This window comes from Manis pentadactyla, chromosome 1 (genome assembly GCF_030020395.1).
Source record: "Manis pentadactyla isolate mManPen7 chromosome 1, mManPen7.hap1, whole genome shotgun sequence".
Classification (NCBI taxonomy): Eukaryota; Metazoa; Chordata; class Mammalia; order Pholidota; family Manidae; genus Manis; species Manis pentadactyla.
In genome coordinates, this window is record NC_080019.1 from 208,304,166 (window position 1) to 208,326,359 (window position 22,194).

At 39.4% G+C, this 22,194-nt stretch overlaps 1 protein-coding gene across 2 annotated transcripts in view; it reads right to left on the minus strand.

The window, feature by feature from the left end:
* Positions 1-22,194, minus strand: part of GRM7 (glutamate metabotropic receptor 7) — a 906,501-nt gene that overhangs the window by 284,718 nt on the left and 599,589 nt on the right. For both annotated transcript variants that reach the window (XM_036878258.2, XM_036878256.2), the window contains exons 6-7: positions 6,758-6,958; positions 2,391-2,530 (exon numbers count right to left, since the gene is read on the minus strand). In XM_036878258.2, the coding sequence (XP_036734153.2) occupies positions 2,391-2,530; positions 6,758-6,958 (341 nt within the window). The remainder of the gene's footprint in view (positions 1-2,390; positions 2,531-6,757; positions 6,959-22,194) is intronic.

Here is a 22,194-nt window from a genome sequence, read left to right on the forward strand (position 1 = left end):
CCCATGCTGTCTGGCCCCTTTCTTTCTTAGATACTGACCAGATCACAATCCTTTGGGTCTGATTATAGTGTCTGCTCACTGGACTGGCAGCCCTCAGGAAAGGGAGAACTGGACAGGTCACCCAGGCCAAGGCAATGTGCAAATGAGGCCCCTGGCCTGTGTTGGCTTTACAAATAACCCCCAAGGTCCCTTTCTGTACAGTATTTTCTTCTTGGAAACCATGACTCAAACCCCCCAACTCCTAAGACACTAATTCTGTATTCCGTTCCCAAGAAGACTGAATCCACAGTTTCCAAAGTGCCTCTTAAGGTGTAAACTGATAAAAGTTAATAGCATCATTTGCATCTTTGGGAGAGACATTAGAAGGAATTTTCTGGGATAAGGCCTGTGACAGTTCATTTTGTGTGTCAACTTGACTGGGCCACTGGGTGACCATACATTTGGTTAAACAGTATTCTAGGAGCATCTACAGGGGTTTATTTGGCAGAGATGAATTTTTAAATTGGTAGAATGACCAAAGCAGATTGCTCTTCCCAGTGTGGGTGGGCCTCAACTGATCTGCTGAAGGCCTGCGTAGAACCAAAAGTCCAAGTAAGAGCAAATTATCTCTCCACCTATTTACTGGGACACCAGTTTTTTCCTGTCTTCAGACTCAGACTGGAACTTGCACCGTCAGCCCCTGTGGGTCCTTGTCTTACCCAATGCACATTGGGACTCTCAGCCTCCTTAACTCTGAGAGCCAATTCCTCAGTAGATACCTACCTACCTACCTGCCGATCTATCCTATTGGGTCTGTTTCTCTGGAGAACCCAGGGTAACACAGGGATATGCTGGACAAAAGAAAATTGTGTTTTGTATATACTATGATTTTCAGGTATATTTGAGGACCTGGGAAGCTCTACCTGATTTATAAGCCCTACCCAATATACCTGGTGACCATCATATCCAAGATCAATGCCATAGGAGGGGAACTGCACAAACTCTTGCAGTGTAATAACCTCATCCAGAAATTATTAGTAGAAGCAGTCCTACAACACTCCTAGCTCTCCAATGTCTTCTGCCCCCTGCTGGCCCCCTGAGTCCCCAGGGCCCCTGCCACCAGGCTATAGCCTAGCCTATTTAACTTGCCTTCCAGAAGGGGAGGAGAAGAAAGGGATGCACTGTGTGCCGGGATCAGCCAGTAGCCCCGCCCTCCCCACCCTGGGAAGATTGGTATCTTTACTTAAGCTGACGATAACTTCAAACAGAGCTTTGCAAGTATTATTAGAAGCATACTATTGAATTTTAAACCTGAAATATTAAGAAAGTAATATTAAAAATAGGCAGAAAGAATAAAATATGCAGAAAGCTGTCAGTTAACATCTAGGCAGGCCCGTTACAAACAAAACACCAACTTCAGCAGAATATGAACAATCACCAGACAAAACCGCACCATGACTGGTGGAACAAGACAAAACCAAGGCCACTCTGCCATCATGTCTGAGATGGGACAGAAACAAAAGGACTCGGCAACCACAGAAATAAATAAACGCCTCCCTTTTCTAATTCACATAAGTACCTAGGTTCTTTTTGTTGGTGACAACCATTGCTTAGCTTTTAGTCTCCCATCTCTTGGATAAAAATCACTAAGACACACAACCATCAAACTGTCTCCACTGCCTATGAGGACCCACCCCACAGTTGACCCCTGCTTCCCTAAGCCTCCTTAGCATCATCCAACCAGCACCCCCATCCAAACCCTTTCATCCGGAAGGGCTTCTGCTGGTAGGAGCTTCTCTGTCATGCAGCAAGTTAAATACACCTAACTATGCTTGCCTGCAGGTGAGTGCCCTGTACTGTCTGTCTGGTGAACTTTGACCTAACTTTCCAGAGAAACAGCCACGACTACATACTCAAGGTTGCATTTTACAGAAGAAGGTGGAGGTTATGGATGTTAATGAAATGCTCAGAGGATCTCAGTACAAACTGAAGTGACTTACTGAGAGGCATTCAAACAGCAACAACAACAACACACCACACAACACCAAAAATAAGAAGGAAGGAAGGAAAGAAGAAAGAAAGACAAGTCTGACCAAGAGAAGAGAAGGATCTTATGAAAGTACTAAGTTATTAGCTGGAAACTTGTTTGTTAAGCAATCTGATCCTCCAATTAGATGAGATCATTCACGTAGGTGCTGAGCATAACGTCCACCATAAACTCGAAACACATTTCCTGTCATCATCATCACCATTGATATATGGATAATCAGTCTCTGCTGATGCCTGTCAAGTTGCCTGTTCACTTGTGTATGCACACAAACACACGGACAAGAAATGCTCGCCTACCAGAGCATATTAAAAGTCTGCTCATTCATCACATAAGCAAAGGAAGAGGGGCAAGCAGAACTCACATTGAGTTGAAGTTCGTCTGTCCACTGCCCAATCAGACGGTAGCCAGGATTGCTGGTGTTTGTGGTCTGGTACTGAAAGATGTCATAACGGCCAGGTGCATCCCCATTCTTGTTAAATATCACCGGGGTGCCAGCGCTACCTGAGGGAGACAAAACAAGTGACCGATTTTAGAGTTAAACAAGATTTCTTCTATCTACTGTGCCACCAGTGATTATCTGGAGTCCTGCTGATAAGCAACGTGGCTAGGACATAAGCCCATTGTTTAACAGGTTCCCCCCAAATGGTCCCTGAAACTCATGGGCAAGTAATCACTGTGGCCTGTGGATAACTATAGAAGGTGGAAAACCAACCTACCCCCCCTTTGAACAGGTCTATTTCTGGATACTTCTTGTGATTCTAGACTTTCCTTCCTTATGAGGAAAAAATAAATAAATAAATGTGTTATTTTTCAGAGACAACCTCAAGCTGTATTGTTATTATTATTAGTTTCACCTAACACTAAGTTGTGGTTAGTAAAGAATCATTTCAAAAAAAATAAATTTATTTTTTATTTAAGAGAACTAAAAAAAAGCAAACAAGCAAAAAAGTTTTCTTAAATATGTTCTTGGATATTGGCTGCATTTAAAAATATCTGTTGCCAATTATTTCTGATTTATATGATAACCAGTTGAGAATGCTTAGCAGTATGCCTGGGAAGTGCTCAATAAATGTTAGTTTCTTTCTCAATTTCCTACTTGGGTCTTACTTCTTTAAAATGTCCATCTTAAGAAGAAATCAGTTGTTTTGGCAGAATTAGATAAGTCATTTTAAAAAGACTAATGCATTTATTGAGCTATCTATCTGAATATAGATTTATATAATATTAAGCCCCTTAATATTAACCACATGGACAACTGAAAAGCCATATACAGGAATGAAAGACATGAGATTTGGTTACTTCTGGCATCAAAGGAACCACCAAAGTTCAGTAACAGTGCTGTTTCTCCCCTGATCCCTTGGAAACCAGACACCTACCACTGGCCGCAGGGTATGTGAATGGTGTCTGCTCTGCTGGTAGGTTAATGCTGGATTAGTATTAAGCAATCTATTTCTAGTCTTTCACACATCATTTACAAGTTGAAACAGAGTCACTGAGAACAGAGTTCACTTTGCTATTTTTTGGTGGGGACAGGTTATGTTTAAGTAATGAGCATGAAGTACTTCTCATTATAAATTGAAGACCCTAATGATGGCAAAGCTCTTCACCTGGTTAGCAAAGTACATTAGGTTCCACAGAATTTGAGCCAGCATGGTATTAGCATTAAGGAAATGGATGAAAAGGAAACAGAACTAAGGCATGTTAACTGGACAGGAGACAGTATGCTTAAGACAGCAAAACAAGATGCCTACACTTAAGGAAGCCAGCTTAATGCTGAGAGAGACCCCACCCAAATGACCCATTCTCGACATGAGAATGCACTTAGGAAAGGGGTCCAGAAAGAGGGGCAACATATTGGGTCACCAGAAGCATACAGAGTCATAATCCTATGCTAGAAGTTACTCCCAGTGGAAGAGGGGTTCAGCAGGACACAGGCTCAGCTAAAAAACTCCATGCCATCCTACAACTGTTGGGCACAGGACTTTATGACATTTCTGGCATTAAAAATGAAAATGAGGCTGAGTACTGGCTCCAAGTACATCTGTGCCCTAACTCTGACACTTTGCATGTTAGCACACAGGGCGAAAGAGATTCTTCAGGTGTGATTAAGGATCCTGAGATGGGCCAGGTTACCCTGACTAATCTGGGGGGGCCCTGTGTAACCCTGATGATACTCCTAAGGTGAGGTTGCAGGAGTCAAAGGGTCAAAGGAGGGAGGAGGGGGTGAGATGATGAAAACCAGAGCTTAGTGCGAAGCCAAGATGGGACACAAGTCAAGGAGAGTAGGCAGCCAAGAAGCTAGAAAAACCAAGGGAACGATTCTCCCCCAGAGCCTGCTGCAGGAATCCAGCTCTGCTTTCACCTTAACAAACACCCAGAGCGACCCATGTCAGGCTTCCAGACTACCCAACTGTAAGATGATACATCTGTGTTGTTTAAGTTACTTAATTTATGGTATTTTTTTAATGGCAGCAATAGGAAACTATACAGAGCTAGAGAACACAGACCATCAGACTTGCCAGTTTTACAGGTGAGGAGGAATACACAAGTTCAGAGAGGGATGTCACTTGTTCCAAAACAGTCAGCAAATTAAACGTGAATAGTGCTTAACTCCTGGCTTTGAAATCCCCTGGAAGGGGTTTAAATTCGAGGTCTACCACTTCCTCAACGTGTGACCTTTATTAAATTATCACTCCTGTACTTCTGTCACTAATACCACCTTTCTCATAGTGTTACTAAGGATTAAATGCAATAACATATATAAAATGCTGAGTTCCATGCTTTTTGTTAATGCTCAAAGGACAGTAGTGACTTTTTAAGGTTTAATTTTTACGTTGTTTTGTTTGTTGCTAACTCCGGACCAGAACAACACATGCCTTTAGGTATCCAGACTTAGATCTTCTTCGGTACATCAACGTCATCTCTCCTAACTGGTATTTAATTTCAATTTCTCCACCAGTGTAAACATTTTTAAATTTCCCAAAGATCGGTTTAGAGCCCACGCTGAGAGTGGGCACTAATCTATGAGCAACATTGCCTTGGTGTGCAGACCTTGAGCCAGTGGGACCAAATCTGAATCTCTGTGTGGCCGAGGGCACTGTTTCAATTAGTTTCTCCATAGTTTTCCCTGGGCACTGTCCCCAGAGCCCTCAAAAGCAGGCACTCTTTCACAACAGGGATCTCTTCAGATCTCTTTAATCCAGACAAGGCTTTCCAGTACAAGGAGAGAAGACAAAAAAAAAAAAATCAACAACAGAACTTTAATATTGGCTTTCTGCTTTCAGTGAACCTTCTAAATATTAGAGGAAATGAAACTTGGATTCCACACATTATTAGCAAGGGAAAAGGAGCCCTATCATTTTGCAGGAAGATATTAATATTCAAATGCTCACCTTTCTTTCACACTGGATGCTAGGATTCATGTTGTGCTTTGTATAATTCTACAGCTTCTATTCATTAAATAATATGACTTGAGCTTTTCATAGTCTTTGAGAGAAGAGAGCAAGGATATTGGAGGCCTGAGGCTGCAAAGGGTCTCAAGCTCACCAGCTAAATATTCACCAGAATAGGACACACCACCTAATCTTTTTCCCTTCTTACATTGTTAGGAGAAATGATTCTTGTCATGCCCTTTCTGTTCTTATTAAAGTTCACTTAAAGAAAAAAAGAAAAAAAACTAAGGCAGAAGAGCTGAATACTTTAAGTGATGACTTGTAGCAGCATATTGTGTGGCTTTGACCTTTTTGATAGATTCTATAATGCAACTGGCTTTCCAGGTTTTTTTTTTTTTTTTTTTTTTTTGCCCACAATTCCTTTTTAACAGCATCCCTGAACTTGAAAGAGAAAAAAGGGGATTGTGTTCAATGAAGTCTATATTAACAACAGGAACAAAAAAGATCAAAGGAGTCCAGAGGAAAGAAAGAAGTTATCAAAGGAGAAGCAATCATCTGCAAAAATATCCCCAGGTGTCAGGGCCCAGAGGCCAGTGCCCCGTGGCCCACTGGACGAGCTGGGCTACAGACAGGAGAGGAAGGGTGGCAGAAGCCACTCAAGTCTGATGTCCCCTCTACTCAAGGAGAGTATCTGAATGAAGTCTCTTTCTTTCTGAAAAGAGAAGGACTTGGGATCTGGACTGCCCAGAGACAAGTCCTCTGCATCAAAGTATTTAGAAATTCTCTCATTTTACCACCTCCCCGACAGCTTCCAGAAATGCTGCGTGAATTTGTGTTCCAGTTATCTGGTGCTGCTCAGCCAACCACCCTCTAAGTTCGTGCTCAAAACAGTAGCAACCTGTTTTGCAACTTGGGCAGAGCTGAGCAGGGACAGCACTGCCCTGGTGCCCTCGTGTCACCTGGGGCAGCTTGACGCTCACATTTGGGGTGGCAAATGACAATCATTACATCAAGCAACTTGGGTGCCTAGAGTAGCTATCTCTTATCTACCCTCTTATCCCCTCCCATTTGTCCTCATATTCACCAAGAAAGAATTTGGCTCTGTGCAAATACCTTTGTTAAGGGAAACAAACCATAACCCCCAAATATTCATTCACTCATTCATTCACTCACTCACTCACTCTTCATTCATATATTGATTCAACCATTTGAAGTTATAAAACCAACCGAGTTTTGACACATACTCAGGAGTAAATAATAATCCAAGTACCTAATTTATGAGATGCAGAATGTCAAGCTTTAGGACTCTGAAAGTCATGGATGTTTGGAGACTCACCATTGAAATTAACATTGCGGATATACTTCAACAACTTCTTGCCCCCAGCTTGCTCCATCTCTGGACAGACGCCCCGGTAGTCGGCACACAAGTCCTTGTTCATATGGTGAAGGGCATGAGCCATAGCATAGACTGCGTCAATCACAAACTGAACTTTACCCTCCTGTTCATAGTTGGAATCTTTTCCAATTCTCTCCTGTCCTGCACATTAAAACAAGAAACACACACAAAGATGGGTGTTGAGTAGAATGTCTAAATTTCCATTTACTTTCAACCATGCTTTAAAGAAATGATGCTTTCAGGAGTCTAATAGTGCAAACTATATATACATGTTTGGCTACCATATTAGGTTGTTTTTACTCATTTTGGGTACTCGACATTAACCTTTCCAATGTATTAGACAAACTGTGGAAGCAGCACTCCAAACCATCACAATGACAACTTTGGTAATAAGCCAACACACTGTTCAAAATACAGTGGTCCCACCTAATCAAGGGATTGCTGGAGTTAGAAGCTGGGTTGCCATATTCACATCTTCAAGGCACAATGATTCCAGAAAGATGATAGCCCAAAAGGGAAATTCAGAAAACCAAATTCTAACTTGAACTCATCCTTTCTTCGACAGACCTACTCCACTTCCTGTGTCATCTGTCTCAACTGCTAGCGTTACTAGCCACTCAGATGCTCACTTTTCATCCCTTCCTGTCACTCCTCACTCTCACAATATACACCCAATGAACAGTCAAGTTCCAACAGTTCTACCGCTGAAACGTTGAAGAGTTTCAGCCACTCTACCAACCTGTTTATGCCCTTTCTTAACTTCCATTAGGATTCAAGGCTAGGTATCTCTCTTCATCCATTCATTCTGCCACATTCATCTTTCCAAACTATACAGCTCACTGCCTCACCCTCATGCTCAGAATTCTTCAATGACTAGAAAATAAAATCAAAATCCTCTCCCCTGACGACTGAGTATTCCCTATTTGTCCCCTGACACTGATTAAGTGCCCTCCAGTGCATTGGAAGCTTTGCATACATTAGTTTTATTTCATCCTCAGTGTGTGAGCTAAATATTATTTACCCTCACTTTATAGATGGTAAAGCTGAGCATTACAGAGATTAAATCATTTTCCCAAGATCATTTCTAGGTAAAGTAATGATGCTTAGGCTTGTCAGACCTCGAAGCCCACATTCTTCTCACTGTCTTAGCCCTACCCCACCATGTCCCTACATTTTGTTTGGTTCCAAACAGATATGGCTGTTTTTTCTTGAATACACCATCAACTTCAATGGTAAAGTGCTTTCGCTCATGTTCTTTGCCAGCAGAGTCCTTCTCCCTTGTTTTTGCCCATCGTAACCGATTTCTCTCTCCATGACACAATCCAGTGGTTTCCTATGCTTAGCCCTACAAAGATTTTTTTAATGTTTATAATTAAATGAAAATAGCCCTATATTTTAATGCTTTACCAGTTCTGAGACATTTTTTTCTTTTCCTTCATATCCCCATAATTGAGTAGAATCTAAACAATACTTGCATTACATTTTGCATTCATTAAGTGCATGATACCAGGAACTCCTTAGACCTCTCGATCCTCTAGAAAGAATTATCCACAGATTGCATTTCACTTTCACAGCAGTATTTCCCAAATTGTTTTCTATGCCACATTTGTGTAGTGAAGAAACAATAGAAATTCCACAACCCAGATCCTTTCCCCTGCAAAACAAAGGGTCTTAACAGTGCCTGTGTTAAACACTTTTGGACTGCTTTACTGAGAGACATTTTCAGAGCACATAACATTATAACAAAAAGCATAATCTCAAGAAGAAAATTCAGCCTTTCCTAAATTTACTTGCATACGTATTTTTTTTTCCTTTTCAGAGCACACATTAATATCTGAACAGGGAGCATTGCTATGTTTTGCATGTATCTCATTTAAATACCAAGCAACCTTGTGCTTATTAACTGACATTGGATCTAGGCCTTTTCAATGGTAGAGTAGCATTTCCTTTTTTTGAAAAAGATAAAGTTCATCATGAATTCATACTGCTATTTCTGATTCAAATTCAGGACCACAGGGTTTTTAACATGCTAGCACTTCTACCTTCTTTCTTTTGTGATGAAAATCCTAGTTCTTAATGACACCATTATGATCGTTCACTTGATTTTTTTCCATAATACACAGATAACATTCTTAAAACATCATTTCTGTTAGTCTACAAAGTGTAGTAATGAACAGCCTTCTGCAAACTGTTTTTCAATTTTTGTCTAAACATTTTCATGACGGATGCTGAGAACTGGGATTGCTTTGTTAAAGGATAAATTCTTAAGCATTTTTGCTAAATATTGGCATATTTCCCTCCAGTAAGGTTGTATCCTTTTGCTCTTCCACCAGCAAAGGATGAGAGTTTCCATTTCCCCAAAGCTTGCCTAAGAGTATGTTGTCAAACTTGAATTTTTGTCAGTCAGATATATATGTGCTAAATGCCATCATAGTATTTTTATTTGCATTTTCTTATTACAGGGGAGGTTGAACATTTCTGTATATGGTTAAGCACCACTGTATTTTATTTTTCTGCAACCTGTTTATAATCTAGCCAATTTTTATAAAAACTTGACCATTTCTTTCCCTATTTTTAAAAGCTTTTTATTAGTTACAAATATTAACTCTTGAGATTAAGTTGCACATTTTCCCCAGTTTGTCATTTTTCATTTACTTTCTTTAGTTATTTATTTCCCATATAAACTTATTTTAGATATACTTTTAGATACAGTATTTTAAATTTCGTTTTCCTTTTATTGCTTCTGGATTTTGAATCAAGGTTAGAAAAAATGTCCGCACTCCCAGAGTATAAAGATCCAATCCAGATTTTCTTCTAGTGCTTATACAATTTTATTTTTTAAAGTTAGAGACTTGATCTGTTTTGAATGTAGGGCGCAGGGTGAGGAATGAATCAATATTTTATCTTTCGCCATATAGCTACCCAGTTATCTTAACACACACAGTAGTTTTCTCCCTCTGATTTGAAGCACAGCTTCATCATCAACTAAATTTCTGTAGGTAATTAGGTCTATTTATGGATTTAAAAAATCTGTTTATTGTTGGTTTGTCTATTCATGCACTAATACTGGAGTTTCAATTATAAAGACTTCATAACATATTTTAATAACTTGTTACTGGTAGCCTCCTCCCATCCAAATCATTCTTTTTCAACTTTTCCTGATTGTTTTTATTTACTCATGTGAACTTTAAGAACTACTTAGCTAGCTCAAGAAAAGAAAAAAAACTTGGGTTTATGTAACATTTACAATTACGCTAGAATGGAAATTTTTATGCTGTGGAGCCTTCCTCTCTCTGTCTTTCCCTTTGCTCAGATCTATTTTACTTCATTCAATAGTATTTCAAAATTTCTCTCATATAGGTTTTCAATGATTCTTGGAAAGTTAGCCTAGGTAATCATTTATTTTTGCAATTATAAATACGGTTTTCTTTGCTGTGTAATTCACTTCAGTTGTTGGTCACGTGCATAAAAGCTGTTCTTTGGTTTGTTGCAGTTGTTTTATTACTTTTCGACCTTCTATCGTGAAAAATTTTAAGCATTAAGGTTGAAAGAACTTTGCAGTGAACCCACCAAATAGATTCTTACATTAATATTTTGCTATGCTTATTTTATAAGGTATTTCATTTTCTAATATTAATTTTATAACCTGCTACTTTACAAATTTCTCTTATTTTTATAGTACTTGAAAAAGGCAGTCTTGAAGGTATTATGACCATTATAAAATATATACTATGAAATAGGTTCCAACTAATAATTCAAGGGAACAGTTTCTAAATGCATCATAAAGAATACACTGAAAAATAACTGCAATATTTTAAATAATGAAATATTTCATTACTGGGGAATATTTTAGGCTTTATTCCTCTCTTGGAGAGTCACCAGGGTATGTTAGCATATTAAAGTCTCTGAGAAAACTTAAAGGATAAATTTGCTTTTGGGGCTACCATGACTTGGAAAATACAGCTTGAAAAATCAGAAGCGGCAAGTTCATTAAAAATATATATTTTTATTTTTATTTTACGACTTTATTTTCCCGAGCGTAGCAGACATCACTGTTTGCCAACCTGAGAGTCTCTGGTCACTCACCCACCACTTTCCTCTCCTCTTCTAACTGAAGTCTGGCTCTCTTCAGATATCCGTGCCACCAACTTCTGAGTGAGTGAGAGGTCCTGGACGTCCCTGCAACCTCACCGCGTCAGTCCTGATTTGTCCAAGCCAATCGAGTCTCTTCAGCAAGTGCTGATTTGCCGACTGGCACGGGACTCAATTCTAGCCAATGGGGTGTAGGAAGAGTTTGCTGGGGAACTCCTGAGGATGTTTATTTGCTTGTAAAAAGAGATGTACTCAGTTGTCTCAAAAGCATGATCCCCCCCCAACACATCCCCTGCAATCACTCTAGTCATTGTGTGATCCTGAGGAAAATACACAGCATGAAAATGAGACTAAAATGTAGCAGCGATAGGAAAATATGACTGAACTGAGTTAGTCGATCCTGAATCACCCTGCCTTTTTTTCCCATGTGACGTGTTAAGCAGTATATCCACTTAACTAAAGCTTGATACTCAATATTTTCCAGATATAGTTGAACACTCAACTTCTTTTTCACATACCACTTTACAACACCCTAAGGGACTAGTACTAAGCACATTCTCCCCTCCCAAAACAGGAAATGCAGAAATATTTTCAACAACAGAAATTGAAGCAGAAAACAATTTCAATTAATTATCAGTTAACAGTTCATTCTTTCAACTGATTAAGTGAAGATGCTGACATATTCTCTTGGATGAAGTTTGCCCTTTCCATCATGTTTCCCAGGAAACAGTGTGGGGGTTAGATCAAATGAGGACAACTCTGAAGCCTTTTCTTTTACTTCTCCAGTATGCAAAGAAGTTTACCTTTTAAAGTCTGGATTTTCTGCTCCATTGTTATATTTACCCAAAGAGTCCGGTATTTATCATCAAAATGCACACTCTTTTAACCTTCTGTTGAATAACTGCCAGCTGCACTACACAGAACCATTCCGAATCTCTCTCATGACCAGCATTTCTAGTGCTCACTTGGCTGGCAAGGCCCTCTCTTTGAAAGACATGCTTAACTTTGCCCATTTTATCACACTTTTTCTCAGAACATATGCCTGGGTTCATATGCATAAGCATATTATTAGGAGGAAAAAGGCATAGAAAATGCAAGAAGTTATGGATTTCAAATTACTGCTATAAACAATCTCTTTTCAATGGGAAACAAAGAGATGGGGTAGGGGGTAGCCAGGAAACACATCAAAGGTGTTTGCTAATGTGGACTAAAATCAACATACCAGAAAGGGTCAGCGGATTTGAACAACAGGCATAATGCTTATGTTGTTTCTAAGGGAGTGAAAAACTGTAATTTTTTTTTTTTTAATTTCAAATAGTAATGGAAGTTGTTTGCTTTAGGAGGACCTCTCTGGAATTATACATGCTTGTGCTGATCACACTTTTCAAGTTTGCATCACACAAATTTTACTGAATGCAAAGTTTCAAATATTTCTCGAGGCTGAAGTCCTGCATAGTACTGTATATAATTAACTAAAATATTAATGCTTGGATTTATTACAAGTGATAAATACCCTAATAAACAGAAACAGAATATTTTACAGGAGCTTTGAAAACACAGCATACTTGTAACAAAACTGCTAGATTCCAGGTAAAAGGGATGCAGGGACAGCAGGACGGAGATCCTGGGGTGCTATAAAATGTTGCAGGGTTCTGAGAAATGTTCAGCTCCCAGCAAAGCTGACTGAGATGCTTCTAGTCTCTTACACAATTGAAAAATAAATACGTAACCCGGTTTATTGGATAATTTCTTTCCTTTATGGGTATACATTTCTCTTTATAAGATGAATCTTAATGGTAAAATAAAATTCTGCATTTGCAAAATTGAGTTTGTTGCCATATTTTAAAGTGATCGCATTGATGGGATCTCAGAGTAAGAAGTCCATGGCCTGCAAGAAGTATCAATAGAAGGCAATCAGAAGATCTGGACTGAGCCTAACAGCCTTCAGTGTTGCTGTGCCTCGATTTGTAGGCGAGGCTACATGAGAACTGAACGGGATAAGCGGCTCCTGCAAAGAACGATGGGCTCACAGTCTGGGCCGAACAGGCAGCGTGCATTTACTGCCCACTTCCTGTGGGGGGGCTCTTTTCATGGCTCTGTGCTAAGCACCTCTAGTTGCTCACATTTTAGCCCTCCCACTTTCTTGGGTAGGTAGGTACTATTATCTCTTCCATTTGAGACCCGGTTCCTGCCTATTATTTCACTTCACATTATAGGCCATTAGCCAAATGTTTCCTTCCATACCTGCATGGGGAAACTGATGAACTAGAATTCTTCCTCTAATTCTTCACATTTTCAACATTAGTTTAGATCTATAAATAATCTCAAAGTTTGTGCTAGCTGTAAGTTTTACATCATCTTATCTCCCCTGACTGTTCTGCTAAAGTTTCTTGAAATGTAGGAAGTGCACGGTTTTGACAACCACTCATGTTCTTCCCTGACTTCTCCTGAGCAAAAAGGTTAATGTTCAGAGAAGGAGCTACCGGGCTGAGGAGCAAAGAAAACAAAGCACGACTGCCGGGTGACTTGCCAACCAATACTCCACCTGAGGTGACCGAATCTGGCTGCAATTGAGCCCTTAACATTCTGGGGTTCTGCAGTGGATACACACTGTGAAATCCATCATAGATTCAAAGAGAGTTCCAGCAATGGAGAAAAATGAGGTCTAGCCCCCCCAACCCTCATGTCTAACCATTGTCCATGCAGGATGCTTCCTGGAAGGTTACTTGTCACTTAAAACAGTTTTCTCCTGCAAAACCATTTTCATACAAGGCACACAGAAAGGGAGGATAGCATCACCCTGTGTTCATGTACCCCAAATGTGGGGAAGGTGTTTGAGATACTGAATCAAGGAGTACTGATTTCCTTTATTGCCAAGGGCATTCTATTGTAGGTAATGCTGAGACAGAGCAGGGAAATGGGACAAGAACCACTTAGCCTGTGAAAAAGGCCCATCTTGTCCTTTAACTTAATCTATATGCTATTCTTCCTAAGTGTCCAGCCCCTTAAGCAATTAAGTAACACCGTAACCAGGAGAGATAGACCTCTACAGTGTACATGAACCAACCTGGGTAAAGGATGCTGAAATCTGGATCAACACATCACCTAAATACCCCTATTCTTAAGACAAATCTTTAAAGGATTTATAAATCTACTGTATACATTATGCCTTATGCCAACCATACCTAAAAGGGCCTATAAAACCCTAAACCCTTTAGTGCACCTGCTGAGGTTGCCCACACTCCTGTCTGTGTTCTGTCTTATATCAAATAAACTTTGTTGCATAAGCCAGTTGTACGTGTCTCTGAACTGCTTTCCATGATAAAGACAAGAACTCCCTGACCTCCACTTCTGGTGGTGAATGCCTTTGCCACTTGGCTATTTCATTCATCTTTCTAGTCTTAACACAGCCCTTCTCTCTCTCTCCTGGTTTTATTTCAGATAAGTAGGGAAGCGGAAGTTCTCAGAACATAAGCTTACTCCATCCAATGTTGGGGGCTCCCCCAAATCCTGGGGTGAAAGAGATATAATTCCCATGCTGGGAAGATCAAGCAGACACTGGACACCAGGTGACCCTGGCTTTAGGAGCTGGCAGGGCATTTGCCCCAGGCCAAGCAGGAGTTCAATGGACTTCCCTTTTCTCCCTCTGTTCTTCCCTGCTCTCTGCTGTCTGCATAGCTGCTGACATTTGCTTCTATTCTTGCTTTAATGAATTCCTTTCTTGCTGGCACTTGTTTAACCTGCCTGAGAATTCTTTCCCATCAGAGTCAAGAACCTTCCTCCATCTGGGTTGAGGTTTCACCCAGTGCCCAGGGAGAGGTGTCCCCGGATGCAGCTGCCCGGCAACAATGCCACACAATCTAGCAAAGGTAAGAATGCTACTTCTGAAACTCACACAAGAGAACTTGCTGTAGCCAACAAGAAAAATGTATGGTTTCTTACAGAAATGCATAGATTCAGTTTCAGTTTCCCACATTGATTTCCTCTCCTCTGATTTCTTAACCTATTTTGCTTTTATAGTTTAGGTTGCTTTTTCTATGCAAACCATAAAACCACTGCTAAAACATTCTTTCCAGAACTAAAAGATTTAAAAAAAAAAGAAAATAGTGCTAACCAAGTTTATCCTTTTAACCCATTCCTCAGCCAGAACCCCTTCAATGATGGGGTTCGGCCCCCTCTGAGATTCCATTTATGACCTTCCAGGAATTGTATTCAGGTTGAACTTCCAAAAAAGTAAATGATTCAAAAATTCATTGAGATACTAGATGAAGTAACAGGTCTGTGCACTCATCAATAGCTGCTAAAACCATGAGCTGAAAGGCTGACAGGAACCTGGTACTGAATAGAGCAGGGGGATAACCCAGCCACTCCGCTCAATCTTTCTCTTCCTTCTCCTTCTCGTCCCTCCCTCCACCTCCCACCCTTCTCTTCCTCCTCTTCCTTTTGCTTTAGACATAAGTTTTTTGTTTTAATTTAGAAAATGGCATTGTATATGTGTGTGAAAGAGAAAAAATATGTAAAACTTCACAAGAAATAAATATTCAGAATAAGTGTCAATTTAGCTCCTTTGCCCCCACTGTACTCCTCTTCCCAAATATAACCACTCCCACTTCTCATTGTAACATCACACAAAATTTAAGAAAGAAACAGGTTTATGTGTCTTCTGATACGATGCAATTGTAAATGTTCAGTACTGCCTGGTAAACATTTTGTTAAATACATAAAGAGCATGCCACCCAGAGAGACAGATGGAGGAGAGATACAGAGAGACATACACACACACATACACAGACTCACAGACAGAAAGGGATAGAAAGAGAGACAGACCTGAACCCGACCAAGCTTCTGGATCTATCTACTACTTTATGAGAAATCCAGAAAATGGAGAAACAAGTAAAACATTGCAAGGAGCAAAATTCAAATGTGAGAAATTCTACAGAAAAAGTAATAAGCTGTTTTCTTCAAAAAATAAATGGCAAGTTGTCAAAAGAAAAGAGAACATTTTAGATCAGAAAAAAGGAACTTAGACATATCAAAAAAAATGTGCTGTTTGGACTTCATTTAGATCTATGTGTGAACAAACCAAAAGTATAAAGACATTTATGAGACCTCAGAGACTGTATCTGATGGCAATAAGAATTACTGCGTGTGTATTATATATTTTTAAGAGCACTTATCTCTTAGAGGTACACTGAAGTATTTAAAAACGTTTTTTTAAATGTCTGGGCTTTAAACTTTAAAACTGACCAAAGGTGAGAGAAAGAAAGTGTGAGGTATGCGTGAAAATAAATGGGCTGTATGTTGACTACTGTTGAGGTTCGGTGATGGATATGTGGGGATTCAGTATACTATTTCTGTTTTTGTGGTTGTTTGAAAAATCATAGGATGCTAATGGAAATAAAAACAGAAGAAGGAGAGGAGCAGAACAGAGTGTGAAGAGAAGGGTGAAGGAAGAAGGAAATGGAGGAGGAGCAGCAGCAGAGAGGAAGGGGGAGAAGAAGGAAGCAGCAAGAACATAGCGGGAGAGAGAAAGGGCACCCAGCAGAAGGCAGCAGAGGAGGTGGAGTTAATTGCATTCAAGTGACACCTACTATGCACCAGACACCTTACTAGAGGCAAGGAGCTCAGATATAAGTACAAATCCTTTCATGCTGTCACTTTTCACAGCTCCATTCAAATGCTTCTGCTGAAATGCATATTTTCCATCTCTCATCCCGGGTCTTAGACAGTGATTCTGTCTCCTTGGTATTTATTAAGGGACATGCCTATTGCAGTTGCTATAGCATGCGGGCAGGGTTGCCCGACTTTCACGGTTTAACAGCACTTTCTGGAAGCAAGGTAGGCACGTTGTAGGGATGCCATGATTTTGTCTCATGGGCACCATGACCCTTTGCCACCTGAGACCCACAGAAAAGGGCAAAAGGGATTTGCTGCAAAGATTAAAAGAATTTATCAGAATCATCAGTCCTTTGAAGACTTATATACAGAGAAGAAGCCACTGTTTAACTCTATTTGATCTCTGTATTCAGTTCTAGCGACTGTAAATAAAAAGTTAAAAATACACATACATATACAGTAAACTCCTCACAGGCAAGTCTGGGTTTTAAATGTTGCTCTTGGTCCAGAACCCAAAACAGGATGTGGGATATAATGGATAAACACTAAATGTGTGTTTCATGAAGGAAAGAATGATTATCTTGGAGAGTGAAATAAAATAATGAGTAAACAGCTTCTGAAAAAGGGTTGAAAAGAAAGGTGACAATCTTTCACCCTGGAGAGCTGACGGCGAAAACGGAGAGTATAGTTCAGGTGACCAGGTGACTGTCAACAAAGAGGGAGCAAAAGTATGGAACATCAAATATTGATATTTGGGAGCTGTTTCTTAAACTCAATTCTTATGCAGCTGAAGACTCAACTTATGGCTTTCAATAGTTTCAATTAAGTTCTTTAAGTAAAGATGATTCAAATACTGTTAGTTTTTTTTTTGAAGTCAACATTAATTTTTCACTAAAAAGAACATGCATATGTACATACACCTCTTCACATATATTTTTGAAGATTTAATCATAATTCTTCAAATATAAGAAAGGTTTTTTTCATATTGGGCCCTAACGATATTCATAACAGATGAGAAACAAAGTTGATATGATTCTTGACACAGAGGTTCCGAAGGCAGAGCACTTCTTAGGAATTCCTTCCAATGTGTATTAAGAAAACTAAAACAGCTAACCTGACCAAGAATAATGTCCTAACCAAAAGGCTGAGATGGAGAGCTCACCAGACAGAATACACTCAATAACTGGCCTGCTGAGTAACTAGCCGCATCACGTTATGCGTGGAAGGAAAGTAATCAGTGGCACTGAAGTAGAACCCTCTATAGAACAGGCCTGAGGGTTTTTTTTGAGGCAAAAGATGCAAATCCAGCTTTAGTTTAAAACACAGGTTGCCAATATGATTTAATTGGGAAAAAGCCCTTCAAAATATCAACATTTTGAAACCAATATGTGATGACATTTCCAACTCTCACACCTTCAACCCAACATGAGAGTTAGGAGCTTGGAAGCAGGTATCAGACAAACCTGGGTTGAACTTCTGCCTCAGCATGTATTATTTTTGCGACTAAAGGGAAGTTATATAACCTCTCTAAACTTGTTTCTTCATCTATAAAAAGGTAGTCATTATAAAAGAGGAAACTGGTAATATGCTCCATGTGGCTAGATCCTGTGAGGAAGCTTCTATCACTTCCAGTGCGTCAAGACCACAGTCAGAAACAGACGACCAAAGTAAAGGTCAAAATTTACCTCACTGCTAGTGGCACGGATAGTTCAAAGCTCACCTGAATCTCTGTGGGCTCAAGTGATCACACTACTGCAGAACATTCTCAGAACAAAATCCTTCCTGCCTCCTATCTAAGGCTTACTGGATACTGTCTTCTGGACAAGCCCCTCTGAAGATCCTTTACTTGCCAAGCTCTCACCCCCATATGCCATCTTCAACCTTGTTCAACCACCAGTTCTTTCCAGCATCACATCTTTGACTACTCTCTGGAATTCCTAATCCACATTGATCAATACAACCTTATTCAATTTTTCCAATACTTTCTTAACCAAACCCTGCAGGTTTCCTGAGAACATTGCTTCCCCTGTGGCCCTATTAAGGGGAGATCATTGTTTTCTTGCATAACCCCATGCATCTCAGTGCCCCTCTTGCTCTTCAATCTTACTTGCATCCTCTAATTATTTCTCCCATTGTAAATACAGCTCCTTTGAGTCATATCTCCTACAGGTCTTGATTCATTTGTCAAGAACAGTCAGGAGTCTGAGATTTTACCATACCACCATGCCTACAAGTTACGTGGATGTTGGCAGGAGACATGAGACTCATGGGTCAGAGACAAAGGGCTTTATTATTCACAGCAATAGTAGTAGCTGGAGTGTCATATTTTCTGGTTGATTCCCCAACACCCAATTCACCCAGGTGACAGAAAGAGGGCAAAGTGAGATAGTAGGCTGTACTACAGGAGATGACACTAGAGCTTAGATAAAGCAGTCTTTTACACTACACAGTAAAATGCCTGGCCTTTACTCTGGAGAGTTACATGACCTCTATCTTCCAAGGTGGTTTGCTACACAAACATCCTTGAAAAGATAGTCTGGAACAGAGGCAGTTAGTGTCTCTGCTCACAAGATGTGATGAAACGAGGTCCATGGAGAATTCCCTTCCAACCGCAGTCACTCTTTTCATTACTTTACTAATCTCTGGGTCTGAGGTCCATATTTCTTTTTTCTCACACTCATTCTTTCCTGGGCAGTCATATTTATTTCAATGACATTAACTGTATCAACTGACAAATCTATACTTTGTTGCTCCAGCACAGACTTTGAGTTCTGGACATATACACTGAATTGTCCTTTCAACCCTTCCAGTTGGATGGTCTTAGTGGAATATTGAACTAAATATGTCTAAAACTAAATAAACCTTGCTTTCCCACCTTCCAGATCTTACCCACCTAAATACATGAGAACTCCTGCACTGGATATATTGTTTATCTCAGCACTACTCTCTACATCCTGAGAAGCTCATTTTGATGGACAGAATCAAAGAACTTTCTTGCCTTTTGACATCCGTTGGTTTGGCCAGTAGGAGTCACAGGCCTGAGACCAGAGGGCAGGAGGGTGGTGTGTTATTTACTGGCCTGCTTCCTTCCTTTTCAGGTAGCTTCTCCTTATAAAAACTCTCCCTGGTTTTTGGTAACCACTTCCCCTGCTTGCTCTTTCAGGTCAGGAATGATAATGATTCTTTACGTTACTAGGCCAAAGGTATTGCACTATTCTTTGTTTTCTTAAGGAAATCCTTTGACACATTGTATATTGTCTCCTTATGAAATTGTCTTTAAATAACCCAGTTTGAATGAGCCAGATTCCTGCTTATATTCTGACTGATATATCCAGCTGTGTGAGACAGAAACAGAGGGGTCATGACGGCCTTCATCCCCCATATCCAGCCCATGACCAAATTACAGAGATTCTGGTTCCCAAATACCCATCAAAATTGCCTCCTCCCCTCCAGGTCCACAGCCATCACCACCCTCCCTCCTCCAAGTCATATCATTTATCACCTGGTCTTTTGCATGATCTTCTCACTGATCTCACATCTGTCTGAAACCCCTCTAATATAATTGTCATACAACAGCCAGATTTAACATCTTCAGACTGCATTTCAAAACACAAGGCCCAGTATGTCTCTTCCCTGATGAAATCCCTTAACAGTTGCCTACTCCAATTAAGTTGAAATCCAGAACCTCAAAATGGTCTGCAAGGCCCTGCATGATCCTCCTTCCCTCAGTCACATCTCAGGACCCACTTTCCTTTCTCATTATATATTACACTTAGTGACTTTCAAAAAAATGCCAAGTATTTCCTAATTTTCTCTCTCTTATATTTGGGAAAAAAAATCTCATTTTTGGAAAAAACTCTCAAGTTTTAGCTTAACTATTATTTCATTACAGAGGCTTTCATAGACTCTCTAATGTTGGTTCCCTTGCACAGTTTCACTACTGTTTCATAACCTAGAACAGGGCTAAGTAAAGACAATGAGAATCAAGTAAGCAGATCATGATCACTGTGAAAGAAATGAAAGAGGCAGACTGGGGAGGGGGCTGGGGGAAGGAAGGAAGTGCAGGAAGGAAAGACAGAGAGACCAAGAGAGAAGAGAGAGAGACGGACAGACAGAGAGGGAAGGAGGGAGGGAGGGAGGGAGGGAAGAAGGAAGGAAGGAAAAGAAAAAAATGAAGAGAGAGAGAGAGAGAAAGAAAGGAGAAGGTAAAAAGGAAGACAGGTAGGTATGAATTATCCATAAGTAAAAACATAAGGCCAGGTAAGATATAACAACATTTGTTAGAGAATAACAAATGATGTTGACAATAAACATTATGAGTTTATAGATGAAGACAATAAGCTGGCATAGTCAATTTAGGCTTATGATAGGGAATAAAAATTTTAGGTAGCCTTTACAGTGAGGCTGGCTTGGACTGCAGTGGTACCAGTGAGCATTATCTGCTCCCTGCAGGGTCCAGAAAAACATAAGAATTTTCAGAAGAAGATGACAGAATTCAGAATTGCTTTAGTTACGTTGCATAAATTTTGATAATGGTATCAGGGAAATATATAGCATTAGATGCTCACGCAATGAAAAAATTAAGACCTAAAATCAGTGACCTAAGCAAGTAGCATACAAACTATGAGCTATGACATGTCTTTGTATGGTCCACAAACTAACAATGGTTTTAAAGTTTTAAAAACATTTTAAGGAAGAAAAGCAAACTGAAGAATATAAATCAGAGATGGTATGTGACTTTATAAAGCATAAAATATTTACTATCTGGTCTTTTACAGAAAATATTTGCTAAACTGAGATTTAAGTTTCTAACTGAAACAATAAAAGTGAAAAAAAAAAAAGAAAAAAGAGAAAGAGAAAAAACACTAAATCCCTAGTAACCAGAAAGAGGGAAACAAAGGTAGAAGTAGAAATCAATGAAATACAAAATATTAGAGAAAATCAAGGAAACAAAAAGGTATTTTTAAAAAATTACTACAATTGATCAATATTCAAACTAATCAGAAATAAAGAAGATATATGAATGAAGAACCATCACTACAGATCTAAACAAATAAGGGGTTTTATGAAAACTTTTGCCAATAAATTAAATATGTTATGTGAAACAAATTTTTGATAGACATAAGCTACCAAAGTTCACTCAAGAACAAATAATCTGAATAGTCCTGTATATGCTAATAAATTGAACATACTTTTAAAAACCTTTCTAGAAAGAAAACCCCAGGCTAAGATGATTTCACTGAGGAATTCTACTAAATATTTCATAAACATGTTAACACCAACCCTACACAAACTCTTCCAGAGAGGAGAAGAGACAGGTACATTTCCCAACTCACTTTTTGAGACCAACATTAATCAGATACCAATACCAGAAAAGAGACACCATAAGAAAGAAAACAGCACACCAATATCCATGATGAAAAAAGATACAAAATTCTTTAAGAAAATACTAGCAAATAAATGCATTAATATACATCAAAAAGATAATACATGATGAGCAAGCATAGTTTATTCTAGGATTCTAAGCTTTATTTGACATTTAAAAATCAATGTAATTTCATTTGCAACAATATGAAGGGATCTAGACAGTATTATGCTCAGTGAAATAAGTCAGGGGGAGAAACACAAATACCAGATGATTTCACTCATTTGTGGAGTATAAAAGCAAA